The following is a 20,528-nucleotide window of genomic DNA, read 5'->3' as shown; positions in this document are numbered from 1 at the left end:
GAGTGCATTGTAGCAATCCAAGCGGGAGATAACCATAGCATGTACCACAGTCTGTGTGCAGGTAGGGTCTCAGCCTGTGTACCAGATGGAGCTGGTAGACAGCAGCCCCCAAATCCTGGCTATGCCCAAGTCACCATGAGAAAACATTCATTTCCTGCCTATCTTTAATCTCTGCCAGTCCAGAGCTCTGGCCCTGCAGCCCCTCCTTGTTTTCTTTCCAGGGGAGCTTCCTCACCCCCCAACATCTCACCAGGCCCCCCTCTCCATTCCCTGCAACTCACCAGATCTCTCTAAAGGTCCTGGGAGGGAACATTCAAAGGCTGTAAGAGACAGCCTGACCAGGTCAACCGTCCATCTTCCCCCTTCCATCCTCGCTAGGTTTGCAGAAAAATAAATAAATAAATAAATAAATAAATAAATAAATAAATAAATAAATAAATAAATTTTATTTATATCCCACCCTTCCTGGCTCAGAAAACCGGGCTCAATGCAGCTAACAACAAATTTAAAACACTTAATTGATGCAACAAAAAACAGCATAAAATACAGTATAAAACGTGCATAACAATAAATTCAGAATTCAAAAATCAATTTAGGTGGAAATCCATCCACCTAAACATTAGATGATCACCAGGGCTAGCTGGCTAAATTAGTCCTATTTGGGCCAGCGAGGAGACCAGGGGAGAATTAGCTGTAGGATTCCAGAGCGGGTGATCTTCATAAAAAGGGAAGGGGGAGGGAAGGAAGGAAGGGGAATAAAAGATCAAATTGAAAGCCAGGTGGAATAGCTCCGTCTTACAGGCCCTGCGGAAGGAGGTTAAATCCTGCAGGGCCCTGGTCTCATGGGACAGAGCATTCCACTAGGTCGGAGCCATCACTAAGAAGGCCCTGGCCCTGGTGGAGGATAATCTGACTTCCTTAGGGCCCGGGACCTCTAAACTATGATTATTCATGGACCTTAAGGTCTTCTGTGGGGCATACCAGGAGAATCAGACTCTTTCATCCTTCCTGAGGAGGCAAAACAAGCGGCATTTTCTGGGACGGAAAAAGAAGCAAAGGAAGTCTCAGCAGCCCTGCAGGGAATTGTCCTGCCCTAGATATTCTCCTGCCGCTGGACATCCCCTCTGCAACAGCCCCCAACAGTTTTTAAACATGTTTTTTGTGATTCCAGATTAATCCGTCTGCTTCCTCTATCTTTCTTAAGGCCGGCATGGTACGCTCAGTAGTGACCTGAAAGTATATCCCGTTGAACTCAGTGGAGCTTACATATGAGTAAATCTGCAATGGACTGCTGTGCATATTCTCCCTCTTCTGACACACAGAAACCCATTGGTCCTCTTCCCCTCCCTTCTTCCAGTCAAGACCTCCTTGCCGTTTCTCCCCCCTGTGTCTTTTCTGCTCACTTGGGGGGGGTGTCCCTCCCCCCCCATCCATCCATCCATCCTCCTCCCCCACAACCCCCCTAACTCAGGCAGAAGCAAAGGGAGCCTGCAGGGATTTATCTTGCCACAGAATTTCCTTGTTTCCACTCCCCAAACCTCCATGCCCCCTTCTCCATTCCCTGCCCCTCACCAGATCTCTCTGAGGGTCCTGGAGGGGAACGGTCAGAGGTTGGGGGAGACAGCCGGACCAGGTCAACCGTCCATCTTCCCCCTTCCATCCTCGCTAGGTTCGCAGGATCTGCCTCTTCCATCCTTCCTGAGGAGCTCTGAAGATGCAGGTTCGAGGGAGGGAGGGAGGGAGAAGCAAGGGCAGCCTCAGAGGCCCTGCATCCATTTCCCCACCCATCGTATTTTCCTGGTGAAAGATAAGCCTGCCTAGGTGTGGGCACCCACTTGCAGTTTCCTTGATAAAAGAGGAGAGTCCCCACTCCTGGACCCCACCATGTGAGGAAAGTGGAGTCACGCCTGAAAGAGGATCTTCTTCCCACCATCATTAAAAACATCCCTTTCCTGGCTTCCTTTCCTCTCTGCCAGCCTGGAGCTGTGACAGGGCTGACCCCCACCCCAATTCCTCCCAGCCCCACTTTAAGGGAAGGGGCTGTAGCTCAAGGGCGGAGCATCTCCTAAGCTGGCAGAAAGCCCCCGATCCAAGACCCCCCCCTTTGGTCTAATCCTGCCCTCTCTACTCGAGCCCTTTCTCTCCAAAACATCCATGCCTCCCTCCTCCTCTCCCCAGAGCCATCCTGCCCCCTTTCCTTTGGGGGGGGGGGTTCCTACCCCACCCTACAACTCCCTCCCCCCCCCGCCTCGCCTTCTTGCCTTGCTCTCCTCCTGGCCCCCCCCTGCAGCCCTCGAGGTCCTTTGCTCTCCCCGCAGCTCTTTCGGGGCTCAAATGTGGGGTGCAGCCCCATGCATGCTCCTCTCCCGGGGGGCTTCTCTCCTGCAAAGCAGCTGCTCTGGCACAGGAGCCCCCTCCCACCCCCCAAAAATATATCCCCCTCTATTTCCTACCTTGCAAAAGGCACAGTCTTCCGCGCTGCAAAATCTCCTCCCGCTGCTTGTCAAATGTGACAAATGGAGGAGGAACTGACGCTTTTCCTCTCCCCCAGGAAGTCCTCTGTCAAAATATAATGGCTGCTTGTAACCCTTGAAGAGCCAGTGTCTCTCTCCCCCCCCCCCCCCGCCACCACCCAAACTGTATAGTGCTGGGGATGCTGCGCATTCTGCCAATGGGAACCCACAATGCGCCCCCTCCTTGCCAGAGTCCCTTGGAGGGGGGCCCGCTCTTCTTTTCTTCCTGCATTTCCAGGGCGGTGGGATTTGCATTCTGCAGAGGGTCCGCTCCAAGGTTCAAATGTGGGGCAGTTGTGGCATAGTGGTTAGAGTGCCCCTCTTGATATGAAGGTGGGACATTTCATAGCCCCGATATGTTACAGCAGAATGCAAAAGAATTCCTTCTCATCCCTGAGAAAGAGAAATAAGCACCCCACCCCAGATCTCCTAAGTCTGTTTTCTGCAATTTCAAAACCACGGTGCTGGAAAAAACCATGTCGAAGCCATGCTCAGCTCACAAGGTTACTGAGAAGATATAAAGGGCGGAAAGGGCACAGAAAAACACTATAAGGATGTGCAGTTTTGGTCACAGCTTAACCCAGCTCAAAGGGTTGTTGTTGTTGCAAAGGTAAGATGCGAGAAGAGAAGCCAGCAAGATGTGGCTGGTGCAAATGTATATCATTTCAGCTTCACAGACCTTGCAGAGACACAAAACGGGTGCCAAGCTCATCCTGCTCCATCACAATCACTTAACTGCAAAATTGCACAGCCCTGTCATTTTACAGGGGGAAGAAAACGCTGAAAAAGTAAAAATATATACAATTGACTTGCAGGCACAGAAGGCAGAGAGTTTTAAAGCTCTTTTTTCACAGGGCAGAGTGCTTTCCCAGGGGTTTGTCCCGACCATATGTGATTTCGACTTTACACACTATCACTGAAATGTAACCCCTGCAAACGTTGTATGTCAAACTCTGCACCCCATACAATAGTTTATTGTCACAATTCTCAGCACCCTTAACCAGCAAAACAAGCTCCCAGAAATCTTAGGTGGTTTCATGGAGCTTTGGATATGTGGGGTGAATGTGGCCTAACAGATTTGTGTTTTGTGTGTTTGTGTCTCTCCCATCACATGGCCTCCAAACACAAGTTGGAAAGAGGCACACATTGATTAAAATGGGGCAGCATAAAATCACAGGTCAGCTCTCTATCCTAGTATATTCACTGCCCCATTCTAAAGAGTTTCTATATGAAGTGGGGGGGGGAGGGGAAAAACAACCCCTTGAAGAGTGGAATAGCCACATTCAGTGCAAAGGTCACCAGGAAATGGTCCGTCTACGAGGAAAGACCCACAATGGACCCCCGGTCCCAAGCAACAGAATATTACCAATCTGCTTTGTGTCAAAAACCAGGCTGAGCCCGTGATGTACCGAGATCGCCCAACGGTTGCCATGCATGACCAACTCAACACCTGACCTTACTTCTCCTGGCTCCTTCTGGTTGTCCTTTGCATGAAACGTGTCGGTTGCTGTAGGAAGAGCTGGCTGAAGACACTTCCCCAATGGCCTTGGAAGACTAAACTAAGTTTTTTTTTTTAATGAGCCAAGATGCAATACAAATAATACAGTGTGAATTTTGCTTCTGTCTGGGAGGGAGATGCTGTAAAGATGTGTGCCATGATGAACATTTTACTGTGGTTTATTTCTATAGATCATGGCATTGGGACAGTTGACATAATTTTATTTATTGATCTATTTATTGAATTTATATACCACCCTATACCCGGGGTTCTGAGGGCGGTTCTGGGGGTCTCAGGGCAGTGAATTGATATAGAATTGGATACAAAAAGAGATCCCCATCGTGACCTATTTTGACCCTGATGTCAGTTCTTAGCTTAAATTATTATTATTATTATTATTAAACGTGTCCTGGAAGTTACGAAGAAGAGAAGAGTTTGGACTTTATATGTGGAGGAGAATCTCTGAGAGAGGAACTATGAGGCCCAAACACAGCATACCAGCTCTTAAGGTTAGCCCTTAGGGGACCAGGTGAGCAAAACCTCCCTTCTTTTAATTATTTTAGAGGCTTGAACTAATTACTGAGGTGGTCCATCTACCTATTAACTGTCACTCAGAGTGCAAATTGGCTGCTGGCATTTCTGAACATTTTCCAGGGCAAAGAATCATGTTTTTGCCAATCATCCCTCCCCCAAAAATTTTAACCCAATTATACAAATTATTTCCAAATTGCTACAATTTTAGGTGGTTTCCCACGTGCCGTACTTGATGCATCCTTGTGATCTAATATTACCGTGGTACTCAGAAGTTGAACACAATCCGTTCTTGAAGGACGTCCGACTTCCGAAACGTTTGACTTCCAAGGCGTGGCTTTTGATTGGCTCTTGCCATCAGAGAAGCCAATCGGAAGCTGCTTGTCTCCCAGCTGGACGTTTGGCTTCCAAAAATCATTCAAAAACCTTACTTCCAGTTTTTTGTCGTTTGGAAGCTGAAATATTTGACTACGAAGGCGTTTGACTTCCGAGGTAACACTGTACTGTGATCCATATTCTTATTTACTTCTGATTACATTCCATTTTACAAAATTATCGCTTAGTCAACAGCTGCACTCTTAATAGTTTCTATTTATTTTATTATTTAACCTTTCAAAAAACATCATCGAGTGAGGAACAAAAATTCTTTTCTTTTCAATCTGTGCATGTCTAATTGAATAAGTGCAGTTGTTAACTTCATTGGCTTTATTTCTCTGCCGCTGATGAACGAATGAATCTTTATTTGCATCAGCCACCAGCCATAAGCAATAAAACAAACAGTACGATATACAAAGAATAAAGATAAAAAGTCAATTATATAAATACACTTTGAGGCTTTGAATCAATAGTCAAATAGCAGATCTTATTTGAATTGCCCTGGCTAAAAACCTTGCAACCTTTGCGGTCACCTGCTCATCTTGGTCTGCTGAGAGAAAGGGCACTGACAGCAGCTGGGTGACCCGGAATGGACAATAAAATAGGGGTGATAACCTCAATCTTCAAATCTTTATAAAGAGCGCAAACCAGAAGGACATGTGCCACTGATTCGCTACTGCCATCTCCACAGGGACATAACCGTTTTTCGTGTGGAATTTGTTGGAATTGTCCCTCAAGTACAACCGAAGGCAGTATATTCGATCTTGCCAAAGTAAATGTGCATCTATATTTCCCAATGTTGTCATTCCAGCGTGGTTCAGGGCGGACCTGAAGTCACAAGATTAAGTCCCGTCCTCCTCAACTCAGCTCCCCCTCCGTCCCACTTCCAGATAAACAACAGTCCTCTCCTTTCAGTTGGTTAGACGAATCAACTTTCAAACATTCACCATTTTCTTGCTTCATCTTAGAACAGAAGTGTTTTTCTCTCCAAGCTTTCAGGACCACTGCTTTTCACGTGCCTTGTGAAATTCCTCTCGCCTCCATGGTAGCATTTTCCTGTTTAGCCAATGTCCTTCCTCTTAAAAATAGGTTGTCAACACCTCCACACCCTTTTTTTGGTGGGGTGGGGAATAATCTAGTTTCCCAACGACTTCCAGTACGGGCCACATGTTCTCCTGCAATGATTTTGCAGTTTTTTGCAGATAAAATTGCTCAGATTCGGGAAGAAGTAGACTCCACCGTGGGAGCAGGGCTGGGACGGGAGAGTGCTAGAGTTCTGTCTAGTCAAGTTGAGTGGGATCAATTCCAATCTGTTACCTCCGAGGATGTGGACAGGCTGCTTGGACGAGTGAAACCAACCACCTGTCTCCTGGATCCTTGCCCATCCTGGCTTATAAAAGCTAGCCGGGAAGGACTGGGCGATGGGCTTCGTGGGGTGGTGAATGCTTCCCTCCGTGATTCAGCCTTCCCAGACCCGCTTAAAGAGGCGGTTATTAAACCGCTTCTTAAAAAACCATCTTTAGATGCGGCCACAATGGCCAATTATCGCCCAGTCTCAAACCTTCCATTCTTGGGCAAGGTGATTGAGCGAGTGGTTGCTGAACAACTCCAGGCACGCCTGGAAGAAGCGGACCATTTGGATCCCTTCCAGTCGGGATTCAGGCCTCATCATGGGACTGAAACTGCCTTGGTCGCACTGGTTGATGATCTCCGGCGGGCTAGGGACAAAGGTGAGAGCTGTTTCCTAGTTCTGCTGGATCTCTCAGCGGCGTTTGATACCATCGACCATAATATCCTTCTGGACCGTCTTGAGGGGCTGGGAGCTGGGGGCACTGTCCTACAGTGGTTCCGCTCCTTCCTCCTGGGCCGTGTTCAGAAAGTGGTGGTGGGGGATGAGTGTTCAGACCCCTGGGCTCTCACTTGTGGGGTGCCTCAGGGTTCTGTCCTCTCCCCCATGCTTTTCAACATTTACATGCAGCCGCTGGGAGAGATCATCAGGAGGTTTGGGCTGGGTGTTCATCAGTATGCGGATGATACCCAGCTCTACCTCTCTTTTAAATCAGAACCAGTGAGGGCAGTGAAGGTCCTGTGTGAGTGTCTGGAGGCGGTTGGAGGATGGATGGCGGCTAACAGATTGAGGTTGAATCCTGACAAGACAGAAGTACTGTTTTTGGGGGACAGGAGGCGGGCAGGTGTGGAGGATTCCCTGGTCCTGAATGGGGTAACTGTGCCCCTGAAGAACCAGGCGCGCAGCCTGGGAGTCATTTTGGGCTCACAGCTGTCCATGGAGGCACAGGTCAAATCTGTGTCCAGGGCAGCTGTTTACCAGCTCCATCTGGTACGTAGGCTGAGACCCTATCTGCCTGCGGACTGTCTCGCCAGAGTGGTGCATGCTCTGGTTATCTCCCGCTTGGACTACTGCAATGCACTCTACGTTTGAAGGTGACTAGGAAACTACAACTAATCCACAATGCGGCAGCTAGACTGGTGACTGGGAGCGGCCGCCGAGACCATATAACACCGGTCTTGAAAGACCTACATTGGCTCCCAGTATGTTTCCAAGCACAATTCAAAGTGTTGGTGCTGACCTTTAAAGCCCTAAACGGCCTCGGTCCAGTATACCTGAAGGAGCGTCTCCACCCCCATCATTCTGCCCGGATGCTGAGGTCCAGCGCCAAGGGCCTTCTGGCGGTTCCCTCATTGCGAGAAGCAAAGCTACAGGGAACCAGGCAGAGGGCCTTCTCGGTAGTGGCGCCCACCCTGTGGAACGCCCTTCCAGCAGATGTCAAAGCGATAAACAACTACCTGACATTCAGAAGGCATCTTAAGGCAGCCCTGTTCAGGGAAGTTTTTAACGTGTGATATTTTACTGTATTTTTGGTTTTTATGGAAGCCGCCCAGAGTGGCTGGGGAGGCCCAGCCAGATGGGCGGGGTATAAATAATAAATTACTATTATTATTATTATTCCGTCAAAACAAGGTTCTCCCCACCTTCACTCCTTTCAAACCACACACAGCTTTAAATCTTCTTTTAAATGTCAAAGTTCACAGTACATCGAACCATCCACACTTGTAACTCTATAAACCTCTTGTTTGGAGAGGCTTGCCAAATCATAGGGACTTACATAATATAAAATATAGCAAAGAACCCGCCTCTTCTCCATCCACCTCCAACACAAAGTCGAATATTATCCTGATCTCAAACCACAGTAACATGGCAGCTGGATAGTGCGAAGTTCTAGTGTCCACATCTCCTCCAGTGCACGCCATTACTTAATTAATACCAATTAAAATCCAATTATAAGGAGAACCTCCGCTTTTGATGGCGGTCCAAGGGGCTTGCATCATGGCAAAGGTGGTGACCCAAATCCTCCATCTGCCCCCATGCTGATCTGCATGGGAGCGAGCTGTTGAGGCAACCGGGGGTCAGCCTGCTCCCTCGTACCCCAGGAGGTTTCCGGGAATGCTTAAACCCTTTCGTTCCCTACCCCCTCATTTGTGCCTCCCACCAATGTCAATAGAGCTGCCGCCATGGTGCGAGACCAGAACCAGAAACTCCAGGTCAAAGAATAATACAAATGTAGGGTTGGAAGGGACCACAAGAATCATCTAGGCCAGGGGTAAAGGTAAAGGTAAAGGGACCCCTGACCATTAGGTCCAGTCGCGGACAACTCTAGGGCTAAAGTGGTACCTCAGGTTAAGAAGAGTTTCAGGTTAAGAACGGACCTCCAGAACAAATTAAGTTCTTAACCCGAGGTCCCACTGTAAAGGAAAGTCTTAACATTTTTTCTAATTCTGAATGGATTTCCTCCCAAAATTTCTTTATTTTGCTACATTGCCACCATATATGATACAGTGAGCCTCATTGATCTCCACATCTCCAACAGTTACTTTTGGCTCCTTTGTACATTTTGGCTAATTTCCATGGAGTCAAATACCACTGGTGCTGCATTTTTAAAATGTTTTCCCTTATGGCATAGCACATGGTAAATCTCCAACTATTCTTCCACAGATTTTTCCCATTGGGACATTGTTATAACATACCCAAAGTCTTGAGACCACTTTATCCCGGCTGATGTAGCTCAAATCTTGAGGTCTCCTTGGCAAACCCTTTTTATCTACATTACTTTTTTTGAATATTGGATAATATTGGAACCAATCTCTAATAATATCTCTTAATTCCTCAAAACTTTTAAGTTTCAGTTGGTTATCTTCTTTTAAAATTATTTTATAAGTAGGCCAATTTCACAACGTATTTTTTTCCTTCACCACTGTGGCCTCTGCTCGGAGAGGCCCACCATGGGATTTTAGGTTCCAACCGATCTTTGTATTTCTCCCAAACTTTAAGAAGTGATGTCCTTACAATATGATTTGAGAAATCTCTGTGAATTTTTGCCTTTCCATAAATTCAATAAGTGTGCCAAGCCCAACGATTCTTATGTCCCTCCAAATCCAATAAACCTATATCGTGCAAATTAGCGGTGCTCTAATTAAACTGCTTTCCTCATTACAAGAATCTAAATACTTCCCCCCTCTTGATTCGCTTATGCAAAATGAGTTGTGAAATCTGACCAAATCTTTTCCCACATTCCAAGTATATATATGGTTTATCCCATGTGAGTTCTTTTATGAGAAGTAAGCTTAGATCCATGTGCAAATCTCTTTCCACACTCCAAACATTTATATGGTTTCTCCCCTGTGTGTGTTCTTTTATGAGTAGTAAGGTTAGCACTGTGAGCAAATCTCTTTCCACACTCCAAACATTTATATGGTTTCTCCCCTGTGTGAGTTCTTTTATGAGAAGTAAAGCTATATCCATGTGCAAATCTCTTTCCACAGTCCAAACATTTATATGGTTTCTCCCCTGAGTGAGTTCTTTTATGAGAAGTAAGGGCAATTCCCTGTGCAAATCTCTTTCCACACTCCAAACATATATATGGTTTCTCCCCTGTGTGAACTCTGTGATGAGATCTAAGGCTTGAGCTTTGAGTGAAGCTCTTTCCACACTCAAAACATGCATACGGTTTTTCACCTCTGTGAGTTTTTTGATGTTGATGAAGGCTTGGGCTTTGAGTGAAGCTCTCTCCACACTCAAAGCACTTATATGGCTTCTCTCCTGTATGGATTCTTCGATGGCGAACAAGGTATGTGCAGTTACTAAAGCTCTTTCCACATGTCACACATTTATATGGTTTTTCCCCTGTATGGATTCGCTCATGCACAGTAAGATGTGAACTCTGAGTAAAGCTCTTCCCACACTCAAAGCATTTATACGGCTTCTCCCCAGTGTGGGTTCTCTTATGTGAACTAAGGTGCGAACCCTGACTGAAGTTCTTTCCACATTCCAAGCATTTATATGGTTTCTCCCCTGTGTGGGTTCTCTTATGTGAAGTAAGGTTAGCCCTGTGAGCAAAGCTCCTTCCGCACTCTGAACATTTATAAGATTTCTCTCCTGTGTGAGTTCTCTTATGTGAAGTAAGGCTAACACTGTGAGCAAAGCTCCTTCCGCACTCTGTACATTTATAAGATTTCTCTCCTGTGTGTATTCTTTGGTGTGATATAAGACTTGAGCTGTGAGCGAAGCTCATTCCGCACTCCAAACATTTATACGGCTTCTGCCCTGTGTGGATTTTTTGATGCGATGCAAGGCCTGAGCTGTGACGGAAGCTCTTTCCACAGTCCAAACAGGTATATGGTTTCTCCCCTGTGTGAAGTTTTTGATGTTCTGTAAGGTTTCTCCTGCAACTGAAGCTCTTTCCACACTCAGAGCACCTATGTGGTTTCTCCATGCTGTGGACTTTCTGATGTATTTTAAGGTTTGAGTGGCGCTTGAAACTCTTTCCACATTCTAGGCATTTGTATGATTCCTGTCCTGCGTGAATTTTTTCATGTGATTTTAGGCCTGAGCTGTCACTGAAGTTCTTTCCACACACCAAGCATTTACACGGTTTCTCCTCTGTGTGGATTCTGCAGTGTGAATTGAACCTAGATTTACTTTGGAATGTTTTGCCACGTAAAGGTCTCTCATTTGTTCTCTTCCCCTTCTGATGTTTTTTCTGGACTGGGATTCGATGGCCGTTATCAGTCTGCGTAAGAAGACCTTTATTCCTCCCAATCTCGACTTGGTTTTTCTCTTGTTGTCTTGTTTCTTGTTGATCTTGAAAGGTCTTTCCTTTGACTTCATTCTTGGTTCTTTCTGATGAGACCCGAGAACAATGACTGTCCTGTTCATCACCTGCTAAGGGAAGATGACAATTAAAAATGTAATCCAAATCACAATCCTAGTGAGACTTTCTGTAACTTCTGATGGTGATTTTATTATTTATACCCCATCCATATGTTTGGGTTTCCCCAGCCATCCTGGGCAGCTTACAGCATATATAAAACATGGTAAAACATTAAACATTAAAAACTGCCCAATACAGGGCTGCCTTCAGGTGTCTTCTAAAAGTTACGTAGTCAACCGAAGGGAGGACACCACCACTGAGAAGAAAAAGCTGATGGAAACATTCCTTCAGGTCTACAGGGCTGCCCCACACAGGAACATCTACTTGCACTTTGACGTGCTTTCGAACTGCTAGGTTGGCAGGAGCAGGGACCGAGCAACGGGAGCTCACCCCGTGACGGGGATTCGAACCGCCAACCTTCTGATCAGCAAGTCCTAGGCTCTGTGGTTTAACCCACAGCGCCACCCGTGTCCCTAAGCAGCACCTTAGAGACCAACTAAGTTTGTTATTGGTATGATCTATCGTGTATCTGAAGAAGTGTACATGCACACAAAATCTCATAACAATAACAAACTTAGTTGGTCTATAAGGTGCTACTACAAGAATTTGTTTTGTTTTGACAGGAACAAATTGTTTGATTTAACTTGTTTGCTGGATGAACTCAGAGGCTGTGAAAAATGAATGAAGGAATAACACCAGACTGATTTATGGGAAACACCTGGACTAACTTGGAAGCCGAACAAATTTGAGATGATAGCCACCCTCCAAACTCAGAGTACGAGAGGCTAAATAAAAAAAGACATAATTTGACACAACATTCGGACTCCTTGATTATATAATAATTTGGAATGTCTTGCATGCACCACTCACTCTGGGGAGACATTGTATGGGCAGGGAGGGTCTCAGTCATCCCAGATGGAACTGGTTGACAGCTGCCCTGGACACAGAATTGACCTGCGCCTCCATGGACAACTCTGAATCCAAAATGTCTCCCAGGCTGTGCACCTGCTCCTTCAAGGGCACAGATACCCTGTTCAGGACCAGAGAGTCACCACAACCACCTGCCCCCTGTCTCCCAATAGCAGTACTTCTGTCTTGTCAGGATTCAACCTCATTCCGTTAGCTGGCATCAGCTGTCACGGTTTGAGGAAAATGGCTTTGTGGGCTAGAGAGGAACTGCTGCCAGGACCCACAAGTTTCTCACTGCTAACCTAGCAGCTTGGCTGCTGCAAACCGAAAAAACCTGTCTCCATACTGAGATGAAGCCCATTCAGTCCCTCATCTGGCAATTGCTGCAGCTACCACCGAGTGTTGGAAGGTTCAGGACCCAACAAATATTATATTCTGAAAAGAATTTTCTTCACACCACCATTCATTGGCATAGACAAGGAGGGGTGGGGGGCAGCCCCCAGATCAAGTAAAGCATTAGAAATACTTAACTAACTGGCCAATCATGCCAGTGCTGCCCCCCATTAAAAAGGCCTGCCCCCCCCCACCAAAAAATATTGCGCCCGTGCCACCACTGAAAAACATTCCTTTGCTTTTCTACCTTTCATCTCTCACAGCCCAGAACTCTGGCCCTGCAGCCTTCCTCGTTTTGTCGCCAGGGGAGCTTCCTCACCCCCAACATCTCCCCAGGCCCCCATCTCCATTCCCTGGAACTCACCAGATCTCTCTGAGGGTCCTGGGAGGGAACATTCAAATGTGGTGGGAGACAGCCTGACCAGGTCAACTGTCCATCTTCCCCCTTCCATCCTCGCTAAGCCTGCAGGAGAAAACAACAACAACAACAACAACAACTTTTGTATACAACAACAACAATTTTTGTATCCTGCCCTCTCCTGCCGAGGCAGGGCCCAGAGTGGCTAACATCATAAAAACAACACAATATGCATAAAAACAACACAATATGCATAAAAACAGACATCAATTAATTAAAATACATCTTAAAATTAATTCAGACAAGTTAATATCTAAGCAGTTGGCAATTATCAGGTTGGAATTGAGAGTGGTTAATACTTGGAACACGACAAGGCTGCCCGATTTCCCCTCTGTTATTTATTTCGGTTCTGGAGGTGCTCTTGAATATGATCAGAGGGGACCAGTTGGTGGAAGGGATTCAGGTCGGAGTGAAACAATATAAACTTAAAGCTTTTGCAGATTACCTAGTTTTGACCCTGCAGGAGCCAGAATCTAGTACAAAAAGAGTATTACAATTGATTCAAGACTTTGGTCGGGTGGCGGGATTTAAATTAAATAAACAGAAAACCAAGGTGTTGGGAAAAAAATTGACAGATACAGAGTCAGAACGGTTTCAGAGAGAGACAGAACTAACTGTGGTTAAAAAAGTAAAGTACAGTGGTGCCTCGCAAGACGAAATTAATTCGTTCCGCAAGTCTCTTCGTCTTGCGAGTTTTTCGTCTTGCGATGCACGGTTTTCCATAGGAATGCATTGAAAATCAATTAATGCGTTCCTATGGAAACCGCCTTCCCCCGACCTCTTCTGGCGGGCGGCATTTTAAAATCGCCTGGGACAGCGACTTCTCCGCTGTCCGGGCGATTTAAAAGCCCCTGGGAAGGCAAGCAGGGGGGACAAAGACTTTTGCCCCCCCGCCTGCCTTCAGAAGAGGTCCAGGACAGGCTTCGCGGCCCCGCCGCCCGGCTTCGGGACATCGTTCCGATGCCAGGCGGGGGGAGGCTTTCTCGCCCCGCCGCCCGGCATCGGGACGATGCCCCGAAGCCGGGCGGCGGGGGGAGGCGTTCCTGCCCCGCCGCCCGGCATCGGGACGATGCCCCGAAGCCGGGCGGCGGGGGGAGGCGTTCCCGCCCCGCCGCTCGGCTTCGGGACATCGTTCCGATGCCGGGCGGCGGGGGGAGACTTTCCCGCCTCGCCGCCCGGCATCGGGGCATCGTTCCGATGCCGGGCGGCGGGGGGAGACTTTCCCGCCTCGCCGCCCGGCATCGGGGCATCGTTCCGATGCCGGGCGGCGGGGGGAGACTTTCCCGCCTCGCCGCCCGGCATCGGGGCATCGTTCCGATGCCGGGCGGCGGGGGGAGACTTTCCCGCCTCGCCGCCCGGCATCGGGGCATCGTTCCGATGCCGGGCGGCGGGGGGAGACTTTCCCGCCTCGCCGCCCGGCTTCGGGACATCGTTCCGATGCCGGGCGGCGGGGGGAGGCGTTCCCGCCTCGCCGCCCGGCATCGGGGCATCCTTCCGAAGCCCGGCGGCGGGAGGAGGTGTCCCCGCCCCGCCGCCGGGCTTCGGAGGAGGTCCGAGGACAGCGGGGAAGACGAGCTGCGCTTCCCCACTGTCCCGGAGATTTCCCTATGGGCTGTCGTCTTGCGAAGCAAGCCCATAGGGAAATTCGTCTTGCGAAGCGCCTCCAAAACGGAAAACCCTTTCGTCTAGCGGGTTTTCCGTCTTGCGAGGCGTTCGTCTTGCGGGGCACCACTGTACCTAGGGGTAAACATAACAGCAAAAAATCTGAGTCTATTTAAGGATAACTATGAAAAATGTTGGTCTGAAATTAAAAGAGACTTGGACAGTTGGACAAAATTAAAACTTTCTTTATTAGGCCGAATTGCTGCTATTAAGATGAATGTATTGCCAAAGATGTTGTTTTTATTCCAAACATTACAGATTGTGGACAAGACGGAGTGCTTCCGGAAGTGGCAGAGAGATATTTCTAAATTTGTCTGGCAGGGCAAAAAGCCCAGAATTAAGTTTAAGATATTAACAGATGCGAAAGAAAGAGGGGGCTTTGCCCTGCCAGACTTAAAGTTGTACTATGAAGCTGCAGCTTTCTGCTGGCTAAAAGACTGGCTACTTCTCGAAGACACTGATGTACTGGATCTGGAAGGTTTTAACAATGCTTTTGGTTGGCATGCATACTTATGGTATGACAAGGTTAAGATCAATAAGGCCTTTAAGAACCATATTGTCAGGAAAGCAGTGTTTAATGTCTGGACAAAATACAAAGACTTATTGGAAAACAAAACTCCAAGGTGGCTTTCACCTCTGGAAGCTAAGGCCCGAAAAAGACCCAATATGGAGGCCAAATGGCCAAAATATTGGGAAATATTAGAAAAAGATGGAAACAATTGGAAATTGCAGAGTTTGGAGAAAATGAAGGATAAAGTGCGAGACTGGTTACACTATGCTCAGATTAAAGAAGTTTTTAAAAATGATAAAAAGTTAGGATTCCAGGTGGAGAAATCGAAGTTGGAAACAGAACTGTTAGAACCTAAAACTAAGGTACTTTCAAGAATGTATAACTTGCTGTTAAAATGGAACACACAAGATGAAATGGTTAAATCGGCTATGATAAAGTGGGCACAGGACATTGGGCATAACATTATGTTTGAGGACTGGGAAAGGTTGTGGACCACTGGGCTGAACTTCACTGCATGTAATGCTTTGAAGGAAAATGTTATGAAAATGATATATAGATGGTACATGACCCCAGTTAAACTTGCCAAGATATACCATTTGTCTGATAATAAATGTTGGAAATGTAAAGAAAATGAAGGAACATTCTTTCACCTCTGGTGGACCTGCCCTAAGGTGAAGGCCTTCTGGGAAATGATATATAATGAACTGAAAAAGGTATTTAAGTATACCTTTACTAAGAAACCAGAGGCCTTCCTTCTGGGTATTGTCGGCCAGAAGGTGTTAAAGAAGGACAGAACATTTTTTTTGTATGCAACAACGGCAGCAAGGATACTCATCGCCAAGAACTGGAAAACTCAAGATCTACCCACCCTGGAAGAGTGGCAGATGCAACTGATGGACTATATGGAACTGGCCGAGATGACTGGCAGAATCTGAGACCTGGGAGAGGAGAGGGTTGAAGAAGACTGGAAAAAAGTTAAGATTTATTTAAATAAACATTGTAATTTGGTTGAATGTTAAGAAAGGATGCTAGATCATAAATAATTGTGCACCACTAAGTTAGATGGAACTAAGATGATAAGTAAGCTGAGGATAAATAGAGGATGAATAGAGAGGTCCAGTGCCTGTTGCGGGAAAGAAACAGGGCTTTCAGGTCGGGCGAGGTGCAGCTTTACAGTGTGGCAAGAGCAAACTTGAAGAGGGGTATTCGACGGGCGAAACTGGATTATAGACAGAGGATTGAGGATAATTTAAGGAGCAACAACACAAGACAGATGTGGCAGGGGATTCAGCATATTACCAACTACAAACCTAACCTTGGTGCTGTCGACGGTGACCCTTTGCTGGCGGAGGAGCTTAACCTCTTCTTTGCTCGCTTCGAGAGGGAGCCACCTGAGACGTCGGTATTACAGCCACCAGCCCATAGGGGCCCCTCATTCACTGTAGAGGAGCACGAGGTGAGACAGGTATTGAGGATGGTGAATCCGAGGAAGGCTGCTGGACCTGATGGCATCACTGGAAAGGTGTTGAAGGGCTGTGCGGATCAGCTGGCGAGGGTCTTTACTAAGATCTTCAACAAGTCCTTACACCAGTCTATTGTCCCACCCTGCCTGAAGTCGTCAACTATTGTTCCTCTGCCTAAAAAACCCACTATCAGTAGTTTGAATGACTACAGACCAGTTGCACTGACTCCAATCATCATGAAGTGTTTTGAGAAACTGGTGCGCCGTCACATTATTTCCTGTCTTCCACCAATTTTTGACAACTACCAGTTTGCATACAGGGCAAATAGATCCACAGAAGACGCTATCACCACCACTCTCCATGCTGCTCTGTCCCATCTGGAGCAGCCGGGGAGTTATGTGAGGCTGCTGTTTGTGGATTTTAGCTCTGCTTTTAACACTATCCTCCCCCATAGACTGGTGTCCAAGCTAGAGGCGATTGGACTCTCCAACTCCACCTGTCTCTGGGTTTTGGATTTTTTGTCAGAGCGTTCTCAGAGGGTTAGAGTAGGGTCACATATGTCCAAAGCCCTTAGCCTTAACACCGGCTCACCACAGGGTTGTGTGTTGAGTCCCCTGCTCTTTACTCTCTACACGTATGACTGTACAGCCATCTATTCCAGCAACAAAATCATCAAGTTTGCTGATGACACTACGGTGGTGGGGCTCATTTCAGGAGGGGATGAGTCCGCCTATCGGGACGAGGTGGAGCGGCTCTGTGTTTGGTGTGGAGAGAACAATCTGGCTCTTAATACAGCTAAGACCAAGGAATTGGTGGTGGATTACAGGACAAAAAAGGCGGTCATTCAGCCCTTGTATATCAACGGGGAACGGGTGGAGAGGGTGGCGGAATTCAGGTTTTTGGGAGTGACTATCGATCAGGGCATGACTTGGAGCGCAAATACCACTGCTCTGGTGAAGAAGGCTCAGCAGAGAATTTATTTCCTCAGACTTTTAAAGAAGAACAATCTGAGTGAGAAACTGCTGGTGTCCTTCTACCGAGGCTCCATAGAGAGCATTCTCACATACTGTATTTGTGCTTGGTTCTCCAGTTGTACAGCTAGGGAGAAGAAGGTGCTCCAGAAGGTCATAACCACAGCCCAAAGGATTATTGGTCATCCTCTCCCATCTTTGGAAGAACTGTACGGTTCCCGTTGTCTTAGGAAAGCAAACAACATCCTGCAGGATTCATCTCACCCGGGATACAGTCTGTTTGCACTACTGCCTTCTGGCAGGAGATATAGAAACATCAAGTCAAGGACAAATAGACTGAAAAATAGTTTCTATCCAAGAGCTGTGGCCTTTTTGAATGCTGTAACTCGATAGTGTGACCTGGAAGTTTGATGGGTGTGGGTGTGGGTGTGGCTGGAATGTGGTTTGTTTGGTTGTTGTTGCTGTTTTGCTTTTGTTGTTTTTTTAAGGGATGGCATCCAATTTCGTTGCACTGTGCAATGTTGCACTTGTGTAATGACAATAAAGAATCTATCTATCTATCTATCTATCTATCTATCTATCTATCTATCTAAATTATAAACCTATTGGAGAATTAATAGACTATAGTTAAAGGAGTGTGATACAAGATTGTAAACAAGATGATAAATTGTGGGCAAGAATTGACAATGATGCAAATGGGAGCGGGAGATGTGAGGGAGTCCTATGAAGTTAAGAAAGTATGTTATGATAGATGTTACATTGTTCTTTATCTTTGAATCTATGTTTAAAAACCTCAATAAAATATATATTTAAAAAAAAGAGAGTGGTTAATATTTGCCAGGACCAACTGTTTCCACTGATCATACAAGGTCATTTGAGCGGGTTGGGGGCCTCCTTTGGGCTTGTTTTATACAAAGGAAAGTAAGTGAAACTGCATCCTGCCCAAAGGCCTGGCGGAACAGCTCCGTCTTGCAGGCCCTGCGGAAAGATGTCAAAGCCCGCAGGGCCCTGGTCTCTTGTGGGAGAGCGGTCTACCAGGCCGGGGCTACGGCTGAAAAGGCCCTGGCTCTAGTCAAGGCCAGTCTAATTTCCCCGGTCCCGGGATCTTCAAGGGCTTATTGTTAGCAGAAAGAGGGCGAAAGAGGATCGGCCTGTTTCATCCTTCCTGAGGAGCTCAGAAGCCTAAACAAGCTGCAGGTTCCTTGGGAGGGAGGGAGGGAGGGAGGGAGAAGTAAAAGGAGCCTCAGAGAAGCTGCAGGGATTCCTCTGCCCTAGATATTCTCCAGCCCCTGCAGAAGCCCAAATGGGCATATATGTAAAATTTATATCCCCCAATCTGGTGGGCTTCTCACAGCCACCCAGTGTGGCTAAGAGCATATATAAAAACAGACCAAAACATCAAACATAAAAAACAGAATACAGGCAACAAACAAACCAACAACAATAACAATAACAATAGCAGTAATAAACGGTTTACAGTTATACCCAAATTAAAATAACCACTAACCCCAAATAAACATTTAACCAACACCAACTCGACGAAAACAAACCAGAGGAACCCAAACGAGAACTGTTTTAAACGTTATAAAACATTTTTTGCCATTTGCCCCCAGCCCAAGAGTTGTTCCAGCAATGTCCCAGTGGCCTCCCAGGAGCCTCTTTTGGCTGTTGAAGGGGAGTCTGGGCTCTGCCGCCTAGGCCAGGTGGAAATGGGCCGTGCAGCAGGGACCAGGTCTTCCTTCCAGCCTTCAGGGCATGGTAGGCATGGTAGTGACCTGAAAGTAGAATGTAAGGAGGCTGTGGAAGCCCAGTCACAGTTTCCATGGTAAAAGAGGGCTGTCTTCCTCCTGAACCCCACCAGAGAAGAAAGGAGTCATGCCTGAAAATGAATCTTCTACACATCACCATTAAATCATTCCTTTCCTTTGTTTTTACCTTTTATCTCTGCCAGTCCAGAGCTCTGGCCCTGCAGCCTTCCTTGTTTTCTTGCCTGGGGAGCTTCTTCACCCCCCACATCTCCCAAGGTCCCCATCTCCTTTCTCTGCAACTCACCAGATCTCTTTGAGGGTCCTGGGAGGGAAAGCTTGGAGGCTGTTGGGAGGAATGCAGGAGACAACCTGACCAGGTCCACCGTCCATCTTCCCCCTTCCATCCTTGCTAGGTTCGCAGGATCAGCTTCTTCTATCCTTCCTGAGGAGCTCAGAAGCTGTAGGTTCCTGGGAGGGAGACAGAAACATAGGCAGCCTCAGAGGCCCTGCAGGCATTTTTCCACCCAAGATATTTTCTTGGCGAATGATAAGCCTGCCTAGGTGTGGAGCTCCCACTTGCAGCGTCCATGATAAAAGAGGAGAGTCCCCACTCCTGAACCCCACCATGTGAGGAAAGCGGAGTCACGCCTGAAAGAGGATCTTCTACCCACCATCATTCAAAACATTCCTTTCCTGGCTTCCTTTCCTCTCTGCCAGCCTGGAGCTGTGACAGAGCTGACCCCCACCCCACTTCCTCACTCTCCCCAGCCCCACTTTAAGGGAAGAGGCTGTAGCTCAAGGGCAGAGCATCTCCTCAGCAGGCAGAAAGCCCCCGATCCAAGACCCCCCCCTTTGGTCTAATCCTGCCCTCTCTACTCGACCCCTCTTTCTCCAAAACATCCATGCCTCCTTCCTCCTCTCCCCAGAGCCATCCTGCCCCCTTTCCTTTTTTTTGGGGGGGGGGTTCCTACCCCACCCTACAACTCCCTCCCCCCCGCCTCGCCTTCTTGCCTTGCTCTCCCCCTGGGCCCCCCCTGCAGCCCTCGAGCTCCTTTGCCCTCCCCGCAGCTCTTTCGGGGCTCAAATGTGGGGTGCAGCCCCATGCATGCTCCTCTCCTGGGGGGCTTCTCTCCTGCAAAGCAGCTGCTCTGGCACAGGAGCCCCCTCCCCCCCCCCAAAAAATATATCCCCCTCTATTTCCTACCTTGCAGAAGGCACAGTCTTCCGCGCTGCAGAATCCCCTCCCTCGCAACTTTTCAAATGTAACAAACGGAGGAGGAAGTGACGATTCCCCTCTTCCCCAGGAAGT

At 47.5% G+C, this 20,528-nt stretch overlaps 3 protein-coding genes across 4 annotated transcripts in view; 1 reads left to right on the top strand and 2 right to left on the bottom strand.

The window, feature by feature from the left end:
• The window catches only part of LOC309336871 (uncharacterized protein), a 21,173-nt gene extending 18,656 nt beyond the window's left edge, over positions 1 to 2,517 (bottom strand). The window contains exon 1 of the mRNA XM_081853328.1: positions 2,454 to 2,517. The gene's annotated coding sequence lies outside the window, so the exon portion shown is untranslated. The remainder of the gene's footprint in view (positions 1 to 2,453) is intronic.
• LOC309336788 (uncharacterized protein) overlaps positions 1 to 20,528 on the top strand; it is an 82,117-nt gene that overhangs the window by 51,515 nt on the left and 10,074 nt on the right. The gene's annotated exons all lie outside the window — the stretch shown is intronic.
• LOC309336901 (uncharacterized protein) overlaps positions 1 to 20,528 on the bottom strand; it is a 22,970-nt gene extending 2,442 nt beyond the window's left edge. The window contains exons 1-4 of the mRNA XM_081853392.1: positions 20,424 to 20,528; positions 19,524 to 19,687; positions 12,811 to 12,909; positions 282 to 374 (exon numbers count right to left, since the gene is read on the bottom strand). Of these exons, the coding sequence (XP_081709518.1) occupies positions 282 to 374; positions 12,811 to 12,909; positions 19,524 to 19,623 (292 nt within the window). The 5' untranslated portion in view covers positions 19,624 to 19,687; positions 20,424 to 20,528. The remainder of the gene's footprint in view (positions 1 to 281; positions 375 to 12,810; positions 12,910 to 19,523; positions 19,688 to 20,423) is intronic.

This window comes from Podarcis erhardii (assembly GCF_964252035.2).
Source record: "Podarcis erhardii genome assembly, chromosome: 2".
Taxonomy (NCBI): Eukaryota; Metazoa; Chordata; class Lepidosauria; order Squamata; family Lacertidae; genus Podarcis; species Podarcis erhardii.
Note: the sequence above shows the minus strand (reverse complement) of the source record. Positions and strands in the feature narration are given on the sequence as shown.